This window comes from Miniopterus natalensis, chromosome 9 (assembly GCF_054644295.1).
Source record: "Miniopterus natalensis isolate mMinNat1 chromosome 9, mMinNat1.hap1, whole genome shotgun sequence".
Taxonomy (NCBI): Eukaryota; Metazoa; Chordata; class Mammalia; order Chiroptera; family Miniopteridae; genus Miniopterus; species Miniopterus natalensis.
In genome coordinates this window covers 32,483,111-32,503,670 of record NC_142089.1, presented here as the reverse complement: position 1 = coordinate 32,503,670, position 20,560 = coordinate 32,483,111, and the positions used below count along the sequence as shown (strand labels likewise).

Genomic DNA, 20,560 nt, shown 5'->3' with positions numbered 1-20,560 from the left:
CCAGCTCCTATGGAAAAGACAGATGGCCCTTGAATCTGGGCTCATCTCACCACCTGTTTGGGCAGATAGAATGCTGCGGAAGCGATGCTGTGCAGTTCCTGGCCTAACCCTTAAAGGAGCATGGCAACTCTCCCCTTCTGGAACCCAGCTGCCATGGAATGATGACGCCACGTGGAGAGAGACTCTGGAAGATGGGGTCATCTTAGGTGTTCCTGCCCCCTTCCCCCAGTGATCTCAGTCTACACCAATCAAATTTTAGAATCATGAGAAATTGGGCACTTTCCATCCTTACTTCCCCAGCTGCCAGAGTGAAGTTTTAAACCACTAAGTTTTGGTTTGTTAAACAGTAATTGAGAATTTCAACTGCAAAAGTGCTGTGTCCTGAAACAAGCCATTGCCAGCCTTTCTATCTCCTTTAGAGACCCTCTCACAATTCATTCAGTTGTTTAGAAAACTTACTAAGCACCTGCGATGTGCCAGGCACTGCTCTAGATGCTGGGAATATAGCTGTGAGTAAGACAAACAAAAATCCCCAGCTCACAGGGGATACGTTACAGTGGGAGAGACTAACAGGAAATAAGGTGAAGTAAAGCATATAAGGTGAAGTGCATCAGGTGGTGAAGAACACCACGGATGAAAGAGGAGCCGGGGGCATGGCTCAGCAGTAGAGCATCAACCTGTGATCGAGGAGATCACTGTTCGATTCCTGGTCAGGGCGCATGCCCAGGTTGCAGGTTCAATCCCTGTCAGGGGCGTGCAGGAGGCAGCCGATCAATGACTCTCTCATCATTGATGTTACTATCTGTCTCCCTTCCTCTCTCTAAAATCAATAAAGATATTTTAAAAAAAAAAAAAAGAGGGAGAGAAACAGGGAATACCGGGCTGGGGCTGGGGCTGGGGCTGGGGCTGGGGCTGGGGCTGGGGCTGGGGCTGGAGCTGGGGAGTAAGAATGGGGAGGGGAGGGGCATCCCAGGAAGTCCGCTGTTAGTCGGGCAGGAAGCATACCAGAGCCATTTGGTTGCCATCCTCAGTCTTCCCTGGCATGTTCACCAGGCATGAGGCCACGTCATTGAAGGCTTCTGCGTGTCATAGTTTTGATGAGGAGAGAAGAGGGTAGAATAAGATATAGTATACCTAGGGTGCCATAATCCCATCTCTCCTCAACTGGACTTCTCCAATCCTAACTCCTCCAGCAGCCAGACTGAGCTCCCTTCCCTAAAACCCATCAGTGGCACCCATGTCACTGAGCATAAAGCAGCATCCTTGGGCTTTCAAGGCCCTGCCAGGTCAGCTTCCCCTCCCCATCGCAGCCCTATCCCTGCTGCCCTCCCCTCACTCGCCATGCTCAGTCACACTGGCCAGGCAAGCTTCCAGGCCCAGACAAGTTTCCTTTCCAGGGCCTTTGCAAGGCAGTTTCCTCTACCTGGGCCAGTCCACTGCCACACCCCCTTGCCCAGGTCTTGTGCCCCTCCTTTGGGTCTAAGCTTGCCTGCGGCTCCTCAAATAGGCTTCCCTTAACCTTCAGGCTAACAGGGGGCCCACTGTGCATCATATTACTCTCTCTTTTCAACTGTTATCACAATTCATAATTAAACTCTCATTTGTTATAGTAGATACCTGCTGTTTTGTCAGCCCCCAGATTTCCTCCTGTTTTTTTCGGTGAAAGAGTTCCCGTCTTCCCTGTGGGTTACCCATTCCCTGTAGCTAGGTGACACTGACTTCTTCAAGCCCCACCCATAGCCCCTCTTCAAATAGGGGTGGGCCTGCCACCCAAGCTTGGCCAATAAGGAGAATCTCATGCCCCTAGCCACAGTGATGAGTCCAAGGATGGGCTCTGGGTGAACAGGGCAATAGAGCTCTTTATTTAAGAGAGTGCATCGCTCTCCTAGGAGCCTGGAACTTCGGGGCCATCTTGGCCCCCAGAGGCTGCTGGAGGATGCGGTCAATAGAGAGAAGCAGAGACAACCCAATAGCGATGAAAGCAGCAGTGCCAAGATCTTGGCTTCTAAGTACCATCCTCCACAGAAAGGACTAGGCTCCTTGGAGAAATGGCTGATTCTAGGACTTGGGCAGAGAAAGTATAAGATGAGCCAGAAAACAAGGAAGAGACATCTTGTACTGGAAAAAATAGGAAGAGAGCTCAAGGAATGGTGGGGATACGTCAAAGGGACACAAAAGCTTGGTCAAAGGGGAGTCCGCTGGTCAGATTGGGGGAAGTTTGAGTATCAACATAAACAATGGCAGCAACAGAGGATACAGTCCGCTGAAAGTCTGATGAGGAACGGGATATTTACATAGTTTCAGAGTGCCTCCCCACATAGTACTTACTACAAAGGGGTAGATGGTGATTTTACGGCAACCATCTCACTCAAGTGATTGCCGTGAACATCATCAGTAATGCAACAAATCAGAGGCATGTGCCACCAGATAGGACTTCAGTGCTATTCCTGCCAAAGGTACATGACATGAATGTGGTCATGAGGAAACATCAGACAAACCCAAATCAGGCGCAACTTACAAAACAGCTGGCCCATAATCTTCAAATGTAGCAAGAACATGGAAGTCAGGAGATCAGCGTAGCTTCGGCTGCCCCTGACGACCTCCGCAGGCCCCCCAGCCATGGCCAGCAAGGGTTTGCCGGACCTGAAGCAGCAGGTGGAGGGGGTTGCCCAGGATGCGGCCCTGGACCAGGTGGCCACATCTACCCAGAAAACCATCGACAAGACTGCTACCCAAGCTTCTGAGACTTTCTCAGGTCTGGGGGAAAAATCAGGCCTCCTGAAGTGACAAAGGGGAGTCATGGGTGACTCCTCCAGGCCCTGAGCTCTGGGCAGCTGCTATACCCTTGGCCTGATGCCTCATTAAAGCATATGTTCCAAAAAAAAAAGAACATGAAAGTCGAGAAAAGGCTGAGGACTGAGGAAACAAAACAGGCTAGACAAAAAAATACACTGAGTGATTCTGAGCTGGATCTTTTTTCCCAGGAAAACATTACTGGGATAATCGGTGGCATTTGAATGGGGTCTGGGGATTAGATGGTAGCAGTGTATGAATATTGATTTAATGATTTCCATGTTTACCTTTTGTCCTTTTGTGTAAGAAATAAAAACTAAAATTCAGGGGTGAGGGGGCATCATTTGGCAACTTATCCAATTATTCACAAAAAAAGTTTTATACTGTGCTTTCAACTTTTCTGCAAGTTTTTGTTTTAAATTTTTAAAAAAGAATGAAGAACTAGAGGCACTTTTCAGACAAAAATGATAAAAGTTTACCATCAGCAGAATTCACTAAAAGAAATTCTAAAGGACATACTTCAGACAAAAGGAAACCAATGCCAGATGGAAGGTCTGAGATGCAATAAGCAATGAAGGAAAAGAAAGAGGTTAATATTGGGGTAAATATAAGAACATAAAAAAAAAGTTTATAGGGTTAAGAAAGGATGAATATGCATTACCAGGACAGCATGTAAATCAGAGGGAAGGGATTAAATGGGATCAAAGTGTTCCAATCACAAAGGACCACATATCTATATGAAATGTCCAACCAGGCAAATCTATACAGACAGAGAGTATGATTAGTGGTTGCCTGAAGCTGGGGGGCATGGGTTGGGGGTGATATCTAAGAGGTTTGGGGTGTCTTTTGGGGGTGATGAAAATGTTCTAAAATTGATTGTGGTGATGGTTGCACAATTCTGTGTATGCTTTAATACCATTACACTGTACATTTAATGTGGGTAAATTTTATGGTATGTAAATTATATCTCAATAAAGCTGTTTTTTTTAAAGTTCAACATGCAAAAACAGAATTCCTCTATATCATCAGTACAAAATAAGAATTGTATTAGAAAACAAGATACGATTCACAATAGCAATAAAAACTATAAAGTACCTAGGAATTAACCTATTAAAAATGCAATCAATTTTGATGGAGAATCTTTGTAAAGGATATATCTTACATAAAGGAAAACTTTAAGAGATGGATAAATTAATGGCATGCCAGTAAAAATGCCAGTAAGATTTTTGAGGACCTAGATAAACATTCTAAAACGTATATGAAAGACTGGGGGCTTACTAACAGACTCCAGGGCATGTTTTGGATGCTGTTGTCCTCAGAATAGTTTTGAGAACTTTTAAGAAGGATTCTTACCCTCCCTTTATAAATATGAATACATATTTACAAAGCCATGGTAATTTATTTTAATTGCAATATGGTTTCTATCCATGAACCAAAAAAATATTTGGAGATATAACTAATTGAGGGAAGATCTTTACATCAAACACATCACAGAGATTAATTTACAGAACACCTGCATGTCAGAAGTGAGCACAGGTGCCAGATAAGGCCCCATGGCTTTGCTCAGGTAGGGACCTCATTCAACAGAGATGAGCTGAGCCTTGAGACTGCCTGCTCCACTAGGCAAACGTTGACCCCAAAGCGAGGTCTAAATTTATCAAGAAAGAAAGAAGCATACATTTTGAAAGGAAGATATAGTTATAATTTGGCTATAATAAAAATATTATTCTATGGAGATATTACAGTTAAGGGAACTGAAATTCAGAGAGATTAAGTAGCTTGTCCCAAGTCACTCAACACGCAGAGGCTGAGCACTGGATCTCCTGGGCATGATAAATAAGTATGTTGCATGTTATCCGCTGAACGCTGTTCCTCTCCTCTCCCCCTCCTCTCTCCTCCCTGCCCTACAAGTCTGAATACAAGGTTCTTCCAGGACAGCGCCCTCTCTAGGGCTGTCGCCCTTGCCATACTCACGCTCAGGGACACTTTGGAAGGCTGTGGTGCTGCTGCAGGTGGGGAACACCAGCGGGAACTGTCCTATCTCAGCACTGGCCACCTCCCTCCAGCTCTGCTGATTTTCCTCCAGGGGCACGGTGGGGGTGGTGTTGCCCTCAGAATTATCTGGCTGGCTACTCAGTGTCAGGGTGGACACGTCGCTAAAGATGAGGCTAGAGCCTAGGCTCAGAGTCTCCTTGGAGCCCACTATCAGGGTCATGCACGAGGATGGAGGAAAGGCAGAGTTGGGTCCATGGATGCGAGAGTGCAGGCTAATATCATCCTGGAAGCCAGGAATCAGGGTCAAGCATGAGGCCTGAGTGACGGTCATGTTCACATCAGACCTGGCATTGCTATTTAAAGCCACATCGATGTTTCCCTTGGAACTTGTGTTCCAGGGGGTACCAAAGGCTTCTTTTGAAACAGACCCAGAGATGTCATGTGAAACCAAAGTGATGGTGTCCTTGGTGTTTGGGATTAGGGTCCCACGGGAACCTGGAGCCACACTCCAGTCCAACTTGGAGATGGTTCTTGAGCCCACAGTGAGCGGGTGATTGGAGTCGGAATCCAGAGACTTTGAGGCTGGAATAAGGAGCGCTTTTGAGCATGGCCTGGAGATGCAGTGGCCCAGAATGAGGGCTTCTCTTGAATAGGACTTTATAAATGGGTTGGATTCAGACCTGGAAGGATTGGAGTTATTGTGACCCAAATCAAAAACCTTGCTTGAGTAGGAGCTGAAGGCCTCCTCAGAATTCAGCGCAGAGTGGTTGTCTGAGCTCAGACCCCGGGCCTCGGTAGAGCCAGGGCTCAGAGTGAGGTGTGAGGCTGGACGTAGGGCTCCCTGTGAGTTAGGCCTTGAGATGTGGTTCAACTCCACGCCCAGGGCTTCACCGGAGTGGGAAGTGGTGATCTGGAGGGAGGGTGGAGCCGTGGCCCTGCTGTCATCAGGTCTGGGGATGTTATCAGACACCAGGCCAGGGGCCTCCTTGGAGACAGGACTCAGAATGTGATTAAGGGCTGGAACAAGAGCCACTCCAGGAGTCAGGGGTAGATTCAAGATAGGAACCAGGTCTGTGTCTGGGGTTGGCCCAGAGATGGTGCCAGAGCCTAAACCTGGGGCCCCAGTGGACTTGAGACTGGGTGCATTCTTTGGGTCTTCACAGAGGACCAGGCTAGCCCTTGGACTCAGAGCCATGCCTGCCTAGAGGTCTCTCAATGCCACTGCCCCCTTCTCTCCAATAGCTGACTGTTGAGCTCCCTGCAGAGTTCCTGAGAGAAAGAAAAGGCAAATTCAGCCATGCCTCAACTGTTAAAATCTTTCCACAGATCCCCACTGTCTTTAAAATGAGGCCCTTGTGTGACTTACAGGGTCCTCCTTGACCACACCCAGCCCACCATTCCAGCCCCGTCCTACATGACAAAATATTCATCACATTTTATTCCAATGGCTCAATTAGTGGTCTAGCCCCTTCTAGATGTGAGGGGCAAGAGCTGTGCGTATCTTAGTCCCTTGGGCATCCCCAGCACCTAGTGCCAAGTACTTGGAAGGAAGTCCACAAACACTAGACAAATGAGAAACTTCTCCCCGCCTTAGAAAAAAGGAAGGAGGAGCCTCTTTATCAGTCACACTACTTCCAGCCAACCCCCAACTTGCTAAAACTACTCTGCAAATGGCTGTGGCCCTAGATTCCCAAAGTAGCCTTGGCAGAGCTGCCCACCCCCCACCCCCCCCCCTCACAGTTTGCCTATTCTGCATGGGGAAGGCTAAATAGAGGAGAACGTGGGGTGATCATCAAAAACACAGCCTTGCCTCAACCCAGCAGTCTGATTGCTGGGTGAACTCCCTAACCCCCACCCCCACCCCACCCCCACACCTAGACCACAGCTTACCTGCATGCATGATGTTCTTAGGCAGGAGTGGGCCCCTGGGAGGAAACACAGGAGATCAAGTGAAGAGTGGCTTTTTCAGTATTGTTATAAAGTCTACAAGTCAGGCATACCCATACAGAGTCCCTGAAGTTAGGTGTTGTTGCTGCATTACACACTTGAGGAAGTGGAGGTTAAGGAGAGGAAGGTTACCCACACCGCTGGCCCTCAAGGCAGCCACCCATCTGCCTACCCTCCATCGCTTCCCATGGTCTTTGGGGCAGCATCTTCAATCTTTAGCAGCACCCAAAGGCCATTCTGTGCCTGGCCCCAACTCCCCTTTCACCCTTCTTGCCCATCTATACTCCCTTTCCTCCTCCTTTCCACCCTCCCTCAATTCCTTTGAGTTTTCCAGAGAGCCAGGCTGCTGGGGTAGCCAGGGCCTTCCACAAGTTGAGCACCCCTTTCTCCAGCCCCCCTCCCGGGCTAACACCTACAGTTTCACCACTTCCAATTTCAGCTCAAATGTTAGAAGCCTTCCAGGTCCCCCAGACAAGTAAGGTCTGCTTGTAATTCCCAAGGCATCTGGCCCATTTCCCCTTTCTTGGCACACAGTATCTGGTTTCCCCCCTAGACAATAGGATCCCTAAGAGTCTAGCACAGCACCTGACACACAGTAAATGTTCAATAAATAAGCTTGTTTCATCTTTTTATCTCTTCGTTTACTCATCCATTCTTTCACTAGCTGATTTTGTCACTCATTTACTAAATGATTTAGCCCACAAACTTTGCCTTTTAGTCCACTTAACTTGCCTTTGGAAAGGTCATAGATTTGGAGTCATGCTGTCCTGGGTTCAAATCCCAACTCATCCTCTTACTAGTATTAGTGAACTTGGGTAATAAGAGGCTTCCCCCTCTGACCCTCATCCTCCTTGTCTCTAATATGGGGAGCACAAAGCCTGCTAGCCAGGGTCAGTGCACATCGCCCACCTCAGGCCTCCTATAAATGATTGCCATTTGTTCTGTTACTCTCTTCCAGGCACTGTGGGCAGAGGCGTAAGGCCCGCTGTGCATTGGGAAATGTAAGGCAGAGCACGGGGGGGTCTGCCTTCATTCCCACCAAGCAGTTCGTGCACTGCTTTGCCTCCTACCTCAGAAGCAGGAAGGGTTCACTCACTGTTGGCACCAGAGAAATTTTCCCCTGAAGCCAATTAAATTTAACATTCCAGGGCTCCTTGCTTGCATCGTCCCTTTACAAAGGGACTGAACTTAATTTTGTGTTCACAATTTTGTCTTCTTTTACTTAAAGAGGAGCCTCAAAATCATAAATAGCTTCAGGCTCCAAAAAACACTGGATCTTCCTTGGTCACCCCTTCCACCTATGTATACTGTACACACACACCCACACACACACGTCATAGTATTCAAAGAGAGGCATTTTCAATCTAGAAAATATATGAGTCAGGTCCAGCCTATGAGGCAGTGAATAATTCTTTGGAATGCCTAACTGGCTTAGGCTGTGGAAGAGAGTAATTTGTACCCTCTGAGACAGGTGCACAATACTAGGTCACTGAGTAGAAAACCACAATTCTCAAACCTCGCTGACCCCCCGTCTTCCATGAGAAAAGAGCAGATCTCCCCCCACTTTCTCCTGTTCCTTCGACCCTCCTCCATCCTGCAGCAGGTAAGCCAGACTTTGGAGCTGCCTGACAATGACTGAGGCAGCCCACATTTACCCTCCATTAAAGGGCCATTGTGCACCCTAGCCAGTGTGCTCAGTTGGTTGGAACATTGTCCCGTGCAACAGCAACAAATCAGTATCTCTCTCTGTATATCTCTCTATCTCTCTTTCTCCCTCCTTCCTTCCCTCCCTCCATTTCTCTCTCTAAAAAATCAGTTTTAAAAAAGGCCATTGTGCATTGAAAAAAGAGTGATGGTTCTTGAGGGGCTTGAGTGGGACCCAGGGGAACTAAAGGAACTCACTACTATCTTGACAGCCACATGCTACCTTTTGGCCTTTGCTCCAAAACCCCAACCCACAAATGGGGAGGGCAGAGGACAGCCATAAAACAGCTAGTCTTATCCAAGACTGAGAGAATCATTGACTGATTCCCATCATGTCTTCTCCACCTCAATGAACCCTTCCTGCCCTTTGCTGGTGTTCTCAGGAGGAGGAGCTATCAATGGATCTTCCAGTTCCTCATTGAGAGCATGTTTATCAGATGTTTTGGCCTGGAATGTGTTAGGCACTCATGTGAGTACATGTGCACACACACACATGCCAGTGCACACATACATCTGGCATTAGGACATCTTAGATCTAGAAAAGCCAAACCAGAACTTGCCATCTTTTCCCCAAACTGGACCATCCTATTCTCTTCCGTTGAAAGAAACTGGCACCATTATCCAAGCCAGAAACAGTATCATCCTTGATAACTCTCTTCCTCACTTACTGCATCCAATTTTAGCCAAGTTCTGCTCATTCTGGCTCCAGAAAAGTTCCTAAATATTTCCCATGTCTCTGTCACTACTGCCAGACCCTGGTGAAGCTCCCAATGCCTCAGGGCTGGATTTTGGAATTACCCTCTCGACAATGGTTCCTGAATCTAGAGATTGCACCCAATAAACCATTTTCCAAATTGAGCCACAAAGATCTTCAAAATTTCATTCAGCACAAATTGGTAGTTACAAAATAGTCACAGGATATAAAGTAAAGCATAGGGAATATAGTCAATAATATTGCAATAACTATGTATGGTGCCAGTTGGGTACTGGAAATATTGAGGGGAACTCTATGTAAAGTATATGATTATATAGCCAAAAAGCTATACACCTGAAACCAATACAAAATAAAATTTAAAAAAATATATTGCATTTAACAGTGTAGTACTGGCATAAGAGTAGACATACAGACAAATTAAATAGAACTGAGAGTCTAGAAATAAATCCACAAGTCTATGGTCAGTTGATTTTTGATAAGAATGCCAACTCCATTCAATGGGAAAAGAACAGTCTCTTCAATAAATCATGATGAGACAACTGGATATCCAAAAGAATGAAACTGGACCTCTTACCTCACACTATATATAGAAATTAACTCAAAATAAATTTAAGACCTAAATATAAAAACTAAAATTATAAAACTCTTAGAAGAAAACATGGGAGTAAATCTTCATGACCTTGGATTTGGCAATGATTTCTTAGATATGACACCAAAAGCACAAGCACCAGTAGAAGAAAAAATAGATTAGACATCATTAATAAAAACTTGTGCATCAAAAGACACTATCAAGAAGTGAAGAGCCCTGGCTGGTATGGCTCAGTTGGTTGGAGTGTCACCCTGCACACTGAAAGGTCTCGAGTTTGATTCCCAGTAGGAGCACATACCTAGGTTGCAGGTTTGATCCCCAGCCCAGTGGGTGCACAAGCAGGAGGCAACCAATGAATGTTTCTCTCCCCCTTCCCCTCTCTCTAAAATTCAATGAACATGCCCTTGGGTGAGAATTTTTTTTAAAAAAGTGAAGAAACAACCTACAGAATAACAGAAAATATTTGTAAATAATGTATCTGATAAGAGTTTAGTGTCCAGAATATATAAAGAACTCTTACTTGGGGTGGTGAACACACAATACAATATACAGATGATGTATTACAGAATTGTACACCTGAAACTTATACAATTTTATTAATCAACGTTACTCCAATAAATTCAATAAATAAAAAATATACAAATAAAAAATTTTAAAGAACTCTTACAACTCAACAACAAAAAAATAACCCAATTTTTAAATAGGATACTTCTCCAAAGAGATATATGTGTGTATATATATATATGGCCAATAGGCACATGGAAAGATGCTCAACATCATTAGTCATTAAGGAAATGCAAATCAAAACCACAAAGAGATACTACTACACACCCATTAGGATGGTCAAAATTTTTTTAATGGAAAATAACAAGTGTTGTCAAAGATGTAGAGAAACTGGAACCCTCAAATTAGTTGTAGGAAATTGGAACCCCACTGCTGGTGGGGACGTCAAATGATGTAATCTCTGTGAAAACCGATTTGGTAATTCCTCAAGAATTTAAACAAAAAATTATCATATGATCCAGCAATTCCACTCCTACGTATATAACCAAAAGAATCAAAAGAAAATTGGTGTTCCAACAAAAATTTGTACACACATGTTCATAGTAGCACTATTCACAATATCCAAAGGTGGAAATACCCCTAATGTTCGTCAACTGGTGAATGGATAAACATGTGGTATATCTATACAATGAGCTTTATTCAGCCATAAAAAGGATTTAACTACATGCTAAACATCAATAAACTTTGAAAATATGCTAAGTGAAAGAAACCAGACACAAAAAGTCACATATTGTATGATTCCATTTATATGAAATATCTAGAATAACCAAATCTAGAGAGGCCGAAAGCAAGTTAAAGCAGACAGAAAAGGCTGTCCAGAGGCAGGGAAAAGAGAGAATGGGAAGTGACTACTTAATGGATACAGTTTCCTTTGGGAGTGACAAAAATATTCTGGAACTAGATAGTGGTGATGGTTACACAACATTATGAAGGTACTAAATGCCACCAATAATAAATTTTATGCTATGCGTATTGTACCACAATATTTTTAATGCATGTAATAAACAAGAGAGCATAGACTCAGTTTCCCTACTCCTGCCTTCTAAATACAACTAAATATCCTGAAAATAATTCAACAGACAATCAAAAAAGGACTCTGAAAACTAGAAAGAAAAGTGAACTGGCTAGGAACCTTCACTCGAGGGATGACATGACAGTGAGTTCTCCCAGGTTTTCTTTTTGTCCCCCATATTCCCCAGAGTGGGCACCGGAAAGGCCTGCAACACAGTTCTGCCAAGAGTGCATGCACACACACACACACACACACACACACACACACACACACAGGGAGAGGGAGAGGGAGAGGGAGGGGGAGAGGGAGGGGGAGAGGGGGAGGGGAGAGGGGGAGAGGGGGAGGGGAGAGGGGGGGGAAGGGGGGAGGGAGGGGAAGAGGGAGAGTAAAGCTTTCTCTCTCTGGCCAAAGGCCCAGGAAAGGAGAAGCCCAACAGAGAGAAAGCCCCCGTGGGGAGCCCCAATCCTGGCTCCATATCGGGGCAGTGTGGCAGGCCAATCCATCTGCAGTGTTACTGTCAGCAGAGCCCTGCATCTCCAGGCCCTCCATCCAGTGACAGAGAACTCACCAGGTCCCACAGCTCCTGTATTCCCAAGGACAACAAATGGCCCAGGGAAGTACCTTTTGCCCCTACAGGCATCACCAGCAGGAATGTACAGAAGCCCCAGCAGTGCCAGAAGAAAAAAGCAGACGAAAGCTTTGAAAGCTCTGAAAACTATTATTGGAACTAGTCTATAAAAGTAGGCCAGACCCTACATTCTAAACCTTAACAGGGTGATTGCCTGATAAAATAGAAGATTAAAGCAGGGCCAAGAGCCTTTTACTGTCCAAAATAACAAAAATACAATTTTTTAAAAAAATCACTCATCATACCAAAAACTAGGAAAATCTTATCTCGAGAAAGATCAACTGCTGCCAACACTGAGATGAATCAGATGTCAGAATTTGTGATGATTTTTAAATAGTATCATAAACATGCTTCAAAAAGCAATTACAAATATTCTTGAAACAAATGAAAAATAGAAAATCTCAATAAATAAATAAACTTATTTAAACATAATAACTGGAATTAAAATAGAAGTTATTTTAAAAGTACAATAACTGAAATTCTTTTAATTTGCTAGATGAGCTCAGTAGAGTGGAGATGACAGATGATAAAATCAGTGAGCTTGATGAACAGATCAATAAAATTTACTTAATTTCATCAAAACAGAGAAAATAGACTGAAAAAATACACAGAGGCTCAGGGATCTGTAGGTGAAAACAAAATATCTAACAGTCTTATCATCAGAATTCCAGAAGAAGAGAAGAATGCTGGGGGGGAAAAATTCAAGAAAGAATGGCTGAAAACTTCCCAAATTTAGTGAACGACATAAACATATTCAGGAAGCTGAGAAAAATCCCAAATGGGATAAACCCAAAGAAATCCATCATAATTAAACTTCTGAAAACTTTTTAAAAATTGGAAAAAAAAATCTTAAAAGCAGCCAGAGAGCATAACCTACAGGGGAACATCAATTTGAATAACAGCGATGTCTCGTCTGAAACCATGAGGCCAAAGAGAAATGCTACACATTTTTGAATTGCTGAAAGTAAAGAATATCTGAGAATATTCTTATTTCCCCTTCATTCCTGAAGGATAGTTTTGCCAACCACAAACTGTCAGACTATCCTTCAGGAATGAAGGGGAAATAAATATTCTCAGATGAAGGAAAAATGCTTACAAATCCCAGGCATTTCCCTCTTGGATTCCTCTGTGACTTCTCATAGGTTTTTAGACTCTAGGGTGTGGGTAGAGCTTATACATAGAAACTCTACTTTGTAGCTCTGAAGGGGCCCAGGAATCAGCCTTTTATCAAGCTCTCCCCTACTCCTCCCCAAAGCGATTATCACATAGGTGGTGGACAGACAGCCTGATCTACAGTCCGATGTCTGTGTTTCTTTTACCAGTGCCCTCTATCCACAGGCCTCACCCCTCCATCTCTCCAGCTACACCCATCCCCTTCCCGGTCCGAGCCTTGAGTTGTACCCCGTACTCAGACCATTCTCAGCTCCACCTAGTGCCTCACAAATGTGTTGGCGACCCATCTGAGGAGACTGCACTCTCTGTCTTCCTATAAACTTACCCAAGACTACCCACCTAAACCTTCATCACTTCGAAGCCCTGGCTAACACATAGGCACATTTTAGATGCCAGCTTAGGTGTCTCTTCCTCTAAGAAGTCTTCTGGAGACCTTCAAATGTAGGTGAGGAGCCTTCCTCATGTGATCAACTCCGTATGAGAGGATTGCTGTTTACTTACAAGTCTCTACTCTAGAAAATGAGCTTGGTGAGTGTCTGTTTAGTTACCCGTTTTCCCAGCACATGGCATAGTGCCTGGCACACAGGGGAGGTTCAGAAAACATTCACGGAGTAAGAAAAGTGATTTTTGCAAAGTCCCTAACAAGTGGCAGAGGAGGGATTCAAACCCTGTCCTCTCAATTAAGTTTCCCCTGCAGTATCCAAGAGAATCCTGAAGCATGAATTAGTTAGTGAAGCTATGTCTTCCTATTTCTCATTCCCCATTCCCTCTGTCATTCTTAGGCCTCTATCCTAAAAGAAAAGACCAATGGAAGCAACTCTCCTGATGCCTATTATGATACAAAAACCCAGGGCTTTGGGATCAGATAGACCTGAATTCAAAAAACCTGCTCTGTCTCCCACCAGCTGTAACCTGGACAGGTAGCCTTACCACACTGAGCGTTGATCTTAATACACAATCCACAAGATTACTGTAGGAATAAAATGAATATTGAACACAGCGATGATCACAGTAAGCCCTCACAAAATATTCGTCCCTTTCTCTCCCTGGGTGAGGGTAGGGTGGGGGAGGGGAACTTGAGAAAAAGACCAAGTCTTGCTTCCAGGCTGCCTGCCTTCTCTTTCCCCCAGTCTATGGTACTCCCTCCCTGGGTCTTCTCCCTCTCTTCTCCCTCACCTGCCCCCAGTTCCCACCCACCACACTCTCAGAACTTGAAAGCCTAAACTCTTTCTCCATGAGCTTTGAGCTACCTCTGTAAAGTTCAATGTGTTACCTCCACCTGGGGCATCCACATGGTAACAGAAAATTCAGCTGTAAGCCAAAGGAATGAAGTTCTAACTGTGGAATTACAGTGAGAGGGAAGAGAGGTTTACTCAGGGGGGGTGGGGTCAAGGTGGTAACTGCCCTGGAGGCTGTGAAGGCCGCCCCCACCCCTGGGACTTTCCCAAAGCCACCTCAGCTTACCTAGGCTCCCCCAGCCCAGGCTGGTGTTACAGTCTTTGTGAGGTCACCATGACTCAGGAGTTCCCAGCCAATGGGGCCCCTGCTCCATGTCAACACAGTAAGGAGAAGCACTTAAGTGTTCTTCTGAGACGGGCTAGTAAGCTGGGACCAGTGAAACAGGGAACCTGAGACAGATAGTTAAATGGCCACACAGTTTACAGCCATCTAGTAAATGGCAAAATCCTCTCTTCCCTAAACCAAGAACACTTGAGAGTAAATGGTTTACACCTCTCCTTAAGAACTTAAATCACCCTACTCGGGGAGATAGATAGTAGATATCCAATTAGTGCTCTGTGTTCCAACCACACCCAAGGATGGATGAAGTTAAGGGAATAAATCTCATTTTGGTGCCTCAGCATAAAGCTGATGAATATTCTATTGAGATCCTCCCCTAAGACCTCCCCTAAACTCCCAGCCTTTAAAACCCTCCAGAGGAAAGACCCAGGGCAATCTCCCTCCCCAGGGCACACCTGTGCCTATCCCATCATGCCCCTCTTCTTACCCTCAGGCAAGTTATCTTTGCCTTTCCCTCTCCTAAGCTCCAAGGACCCTTCTTTTGCTTCTGTAGCTAGTTTCCTGAGCCTACAGCAGCCCAGCTGACTCACTTCTGCTACCTTTGAAACTTTCTAAATCAACTTTCTCTTATATTTTGAGTTCTTGGCTCTGAAATCTTTCTTTGCCAAACTCAAGAACCAAGGTCCAATTTCACTGCCAACACTGTCGGAGGCGGTGGGAATAGCGCCAGGCATCTGACCAGTGGGGTCAGACCAGACCTGGGTTCAGCAACCTCATTACTTGTTCCCCTCTAAGGGTGAGGGTCTGTCTACCACATTACTAATCACATGCCAGGGGAGAAAAGGTCAGGAGAAGCTGACCTGCAAGACCCAGGCATTCTAGGTGGAGAGGGGGTCTTAGGGACTAGGTCCTGATGAACAATACTTACCTCCTATACCTGCCATTCTAGGGTGGAGAGGGAGTCTTAGGGGCCAGGTCTTGATAAACAATACCTATCTCCAATATCTGCTCTACCAGCTCTTTTTCATTGCTAGGTGACCAGGATGTTCTGCCCTGGTGACCTTCTATAACTGACCCATTGTCCTTGCTCTGCTTATGTTTGTCTAACTGCCTATAGCAACACCACTGGTGACACTTCCTAAGAAAAATCTATCTTCAGACCCTCCACCACTGCCTGGAAATGACCTCACCCAAATACAGTTCCTTGACCTGTGCTCAAGCCTCTCTATAAAAGCTCCGCTGACTTTATGCCTCTGTCTGTCTTGGGGTGACAACCTGGCGGAGAGGAACATTGCGGTTTGGGATGCCGCAGACCTGAGGTGCAGTCCCATGCGTAGTGCGGTGTGGGCAAAGGGCTTCGCAACCAGTAGTCAGTGATGAGGCAACAGACCCACAGAGGGAAAAGGCTGGCCCAAAGTCAAGAGCTAGGACACTGCCTGGGTGCCTTATCTTCCTCCCACTCCACCCTGCCTCCCACACCAGGCACGAGAACAGTGGAGCAGGGTGGGAACGAGGGCGGGCCAGGAGACTCAGAAGTGAAACCAAGATTCTATGACAAGGAAACGCTTTTTGAGGACGAGCAATAACTGAGCTAATTAAGATTATCTGTGACTAGATAGAAAAACGTCACTGGGCACCACCCAAAACAATAATGTAACTGTCACTAAGCTGTATTCCAGGTTACCTAGTCATGAAATCTCAGGATAGTCTGTGTATGTCATTAATACTCTGAGCTCTTGGGCCCAGAAATCCACTGAGCCATACGCAGTCCCCACCTCTGGGCTCAGCACTTGACCGTGTGGCCATAAGAAACGTCTAAACCTGTGGAAAGTTTTTACAAGAGCTTATCTGTGCCCAAGGTGATGGCATATGCCGGAGAGCGTGATCTCAAATGCTCCAGAGAATGACAGTTTTCTAGCTTCTTTTGTGCACTGAAATTAAGATGAGCTAAAACAAGGTGGGCATTGGATTACAAAATAGTCAAGATTATTTGTTCTCTTGAGGGTAGTTACATGTTATACAGAGGGGTCTGAAAGGGTGGTTCACACATTAGAAGGAGGAGTCTGAAAAGAGGCATTTCAAAGGTGCATTAACCTAAATCAGCGATTTTCAACCAGTGGGGGTAGATTTTTAAAATTTAAAAGCATGATAATTTCCTTTTTCCATTTTTCCAAATTTTCCCATCTTTTTTGTATCACTTTTATAGGGGGAAAAGGTGAGCTTTTATTTTCTCCCTAAGAGATCCTATCCATCCTTCAAGGTCCAGTTCAAATGTGCCTCCCAACTGCCGTGGCCAGGGGCCCACTCTGCTCCCATGGCCTTAACACTGCAACAGGATTTTAATGTCTCAGAAGCAGGGTCCGGGTTGGATGCTCCCGGGGCTCAGCAGACCCCAGCTAGTGGGTGTTGTCCTGAGGTCATTCAAGGCTACTTTTCCCCATACTCGTGGGCTTCCCTATGGAGAAGGGGAGGGGAGGGGGTTACTGCCTCACGGAAGCCCGTGGGGCCTCTCAGGGCCCAGTGGGCAGAGCCTCCTGCAGCACCAGCCCTAGAATCAGCTGCTCCACATCTGAAATATTGGCGCTTCCTGACGGCCTCCCGTGTAGTCTCCCTATTTGTCAGGGGGTGAGGGGAGCAAAGTTACCCAGGTAACGAATCCTGGGGCTCATTTGTTGTTCTGAGCAAAATGATGTGGGGAGTCATGTGGCTGTCGGGGGCTGAGGTTGGGGCAATGCTGAAACAGGGTGGCCAGGGTGCTAGAAAAAGCTGGGCCTTCGCAAGCCATTTCTCAATACCAGCTTCCAGAATTACCCTCCAAAATGCAAAGCTGAGTGCGTCTCCTGTGTTAAAAGACAAATCCCACCTGAGTAAATTTGAAGATCTAATTGGCTTTATTAAGCGATTCATGAATCTACATCTTATCTAACAACTAGAAGGGAGCTCCTAAGGGTTGTACAAAATGGAAGGTTTTTATGGGCAGAAAGGGTGTGAGACTAAGTTAAAAGAGTTGATTATTTCAGGCAAAGTCCCCTTCTCTGAGAGGAAGGCCGGAGATCTTATTAGGAAGGTTTTATAGGAAGCAGGGTGGGGAAGGGGACTATTAGGGAAAGAAAAGAAAGGATAGCCCAGCCAGTGTGGCTCAGTGGTGCACCAAGAGGTCGCTGGTTCAATTCTGAGTCAGGGCACATGCCCAGGTTTCAGGCTCCATCCCTGGTGGGGGGCCGTGCAGGAGGCAACCAATCAATATTTCTCATCGATGTTTCTATCTCACTTCTTCTCTCTCTAAAATCAATAAAAATATATTTAAAGAAAGAAAGGATTATTTGGGGGCCAAGGTGCCTTTTCTTTGAGGAAAGAGCAGGGTAGAAGGGTTTTTATCAAGTAAACTGCCTCTTCTTTCTATGCAAATAGAGAGGGCCCAGGTGACAGATTGCCTTACTGGTGTTTGACCAGAAAATTTCATGCTGGTTGATTAAGATTTAATGTTTCTGGTAAAGGTTGAAATTACAGTTAGATAAGGTATTAAGTCTAGGTTTGGTGTCATGGGCTTCCAGCATGAGTGACATCATTTGGGACCTGTGGTTTTCTGTTTAACACATGCTTATCTCATAGGCAAAGGCTCCCCATCACCTCCAGGTTGTGTGGTGGGCAGTTAGACAGAGGGAGAAGAGCAAGGAGGATGGGCCACTACAGGCCACCAATAAAGGGGAAGTCCCTCTGCTAGGCGCATGTGCAGTAGAAACCAAGATGGCACAGGGGGAGGCTTGTGTAGTGGGAGCCAAGATGGTGACCATAAGGGACGGAGCCTAGCCTGGAAAAAGGGTCGGATTGGATACCCCAGAAGATCTAGGAACTGGATTGGGTAGGGGAAGGCCCCAGTGCAAGCCCAGGAAGGACTGGGGAATTGATTGGTTAATTTGAAAGAGCGCCTGGTCCTTCCCGAGATAATATAATCCAAGCTTAACAAAACGCTCTCCCTTCGTCCGTGTCTCTCCCTCTCTGACATGCACTTGCCGTGTACTCACGTGTTCTCCCCCCACAGCAGCCATGCAGGCCTAGGAGGCGCCGGGGGTCCAGCAGCTGCACAGACTCCAAGCTGGGCCTGGGCACAGCGCCAGCTGAAGCACACAGCCAGGACCAGACTAAGCTCGCCAGATGGGGACAGTGACTAAACCGGACTAAGCCTTGGCGTGGCACAGACTTCCTGGACGTCGGCCCCGTTTCTGGGCCTTATGAACACCAGGCTGGCCTTTTTCCACAGCGCGACGGAACTGAGCCCTGGACAGCCCTTTGCGTTTGCTCCAGCTTCAGGAAAGCTTAACCACCACACCGCCTCCTCCGTGTGTGGTCCCCCAATGCTCTTCTTGCCACACCGCATTTCCACTGGCAACACCCCCATTTAACACCCAGCGGTCCAGTCACACTGCACTGTTCATGTCCCCAAGCAAGCCCTGTTTATTCCCACACACTGCTCCCTTGTCTGAACTGTCCTCCCCTAGCCCAGAGCCTCATGATTCTCTGAGTTCTCCACAACTCTCTTGACAGCCACCTGGCCCACCCAGGGGTTGGGGCTCCTCCTCTGTGCTCCTAATGCCCTATGTCACCTTAATCCAGGGGTGGGTGACCTTTTTTCTGCCAAGGGCCATTTGGATATTTATAACGTCATTCAAGAGCCATACAAAATTATCAACTTTAAAATTAGTTATGAAAAAAAGCTCCCAGATTTATTGAATTTAGTGTGCCGCCTGTGGTTGCCTTGGCAGGGCCAGACCAAATGATTTCTTGGGGCGGGCCCCCTGGTCCACCCCTGCCTCAATCCATCATGCCCCCTCACGGAGGGCCCTGCCATTGGCAAATCCTTACAGGCTATGAGCCCCCTCCTGCAGCACCACCTCTAACATGGCTGCTCCACATCTAAGATACTGGAGCCCCCTGACACTCCCCCATTTCTTCTCTCCTACAATAAGTCATGGACAGCAGGTGGGTCTCCAGAGCCTAGCACAGTGCTAGGCACAGAGTGGGGCTCAGAACCTTAATTAGTTGTCTGTCTTACAAGAAGTGTCACTGGCAGTGGGAAGTGTCCTTTGCAGCTTGAAATCTGCCCCAGAGCTGCTCTTTCTGCCAAAAGCCAGAGCTGGATAAAGTCCCTCTTCCCCTAAGACAGCCTGCAGAGCCCTCAGAGCTGAGAGAGGAACTCGCACATCCTTGTGGGGGGATCCTGGGGGGAGATGGGCAACACACACCCTGCTGGGAGGAAAGACCAGGCCCTTATCCCCACCTCTGCTGCGGACCCACTCCTGTTTCCTTTGCTGAAAAGGGGGGTGACACTGCCTCCCCCTAAGAGTGTCATGACATCTAAATAAGCAATTCTAAAACAAAGGTTGTTCGTACATGAAGAGACATCGTCAACTGTGAGACCTAAGTTCTGGATTTTTCTTTCAAAAAGAGGTTTGTCCAGCATTGGTGTTAAATATTGTAACCCCCCCCAAAAGTGACCATCTCATTGTAAGGAGTCCATGTACACTGTCCTCACCAATATCGCCATCACTCTTTTTATTGTCAAATCTGCTGTCCTTGCAGGACTCTGCTCCAGGTATAACTGATCACATTTCTTCTTCTTCTTTTTTTTTTTTCTGATCACCTTTCTTCTTGAAGTGACCCTTCCATTCTTTCGCTCCCTTCCACCCCTCTTCATCCCGACCCGCTCTTCTTGACCTATCCCTCTTCTGCCACCAGCCCTGGTTCCCCAGAGGTCTGTGTCCACTCCTCTCTGTGGCTTGGGCAGCAAATGGTGCTCACATCCTTGTCTTTGGTCCTGAGCCCCAGACCTCTGTATTTAGTGTCCTCCTGGGTAGTTCCTCAGGAATGACCCACAGCCCCAGGACTCCACACAGCCTGAACCAAACTCCCTCCCAACTTGCT

The 20,560-nt window shown here is 46.3% G+C and overlaps 1 protein-coding gene across 1 annotated transcript in view; it reads right to left on the bottom strand.

Annotated features, from left to right (window-relative positions):
- The window catches only part of MROH7 (maestro heat like repeat family member 7), a 36,542-nt gene extending 30,559 nt beyond the window's left edge, over positions 1 to 5,983 (bottom strand). Inside the window, exons 1-2 of the mRNA XM_016204527.2 lie at positions 4,768 to 5,983; positions 1,006 to 1,079 (exon numbers count right to left, since the gene is read on the bottom strand). Coding sequence (XP_016060013.2) covers positions 1,006 to 1,079; positions 4,768 to 5,983 — 1,290 coding nt within the window. The remainder of the gene's footprint in view (positions 1 to 1,005; positions 1,080 to 4,767) is intronic.
- Positions 5,984 to 20,560: the final 14,577 nt, after the last annotated feature.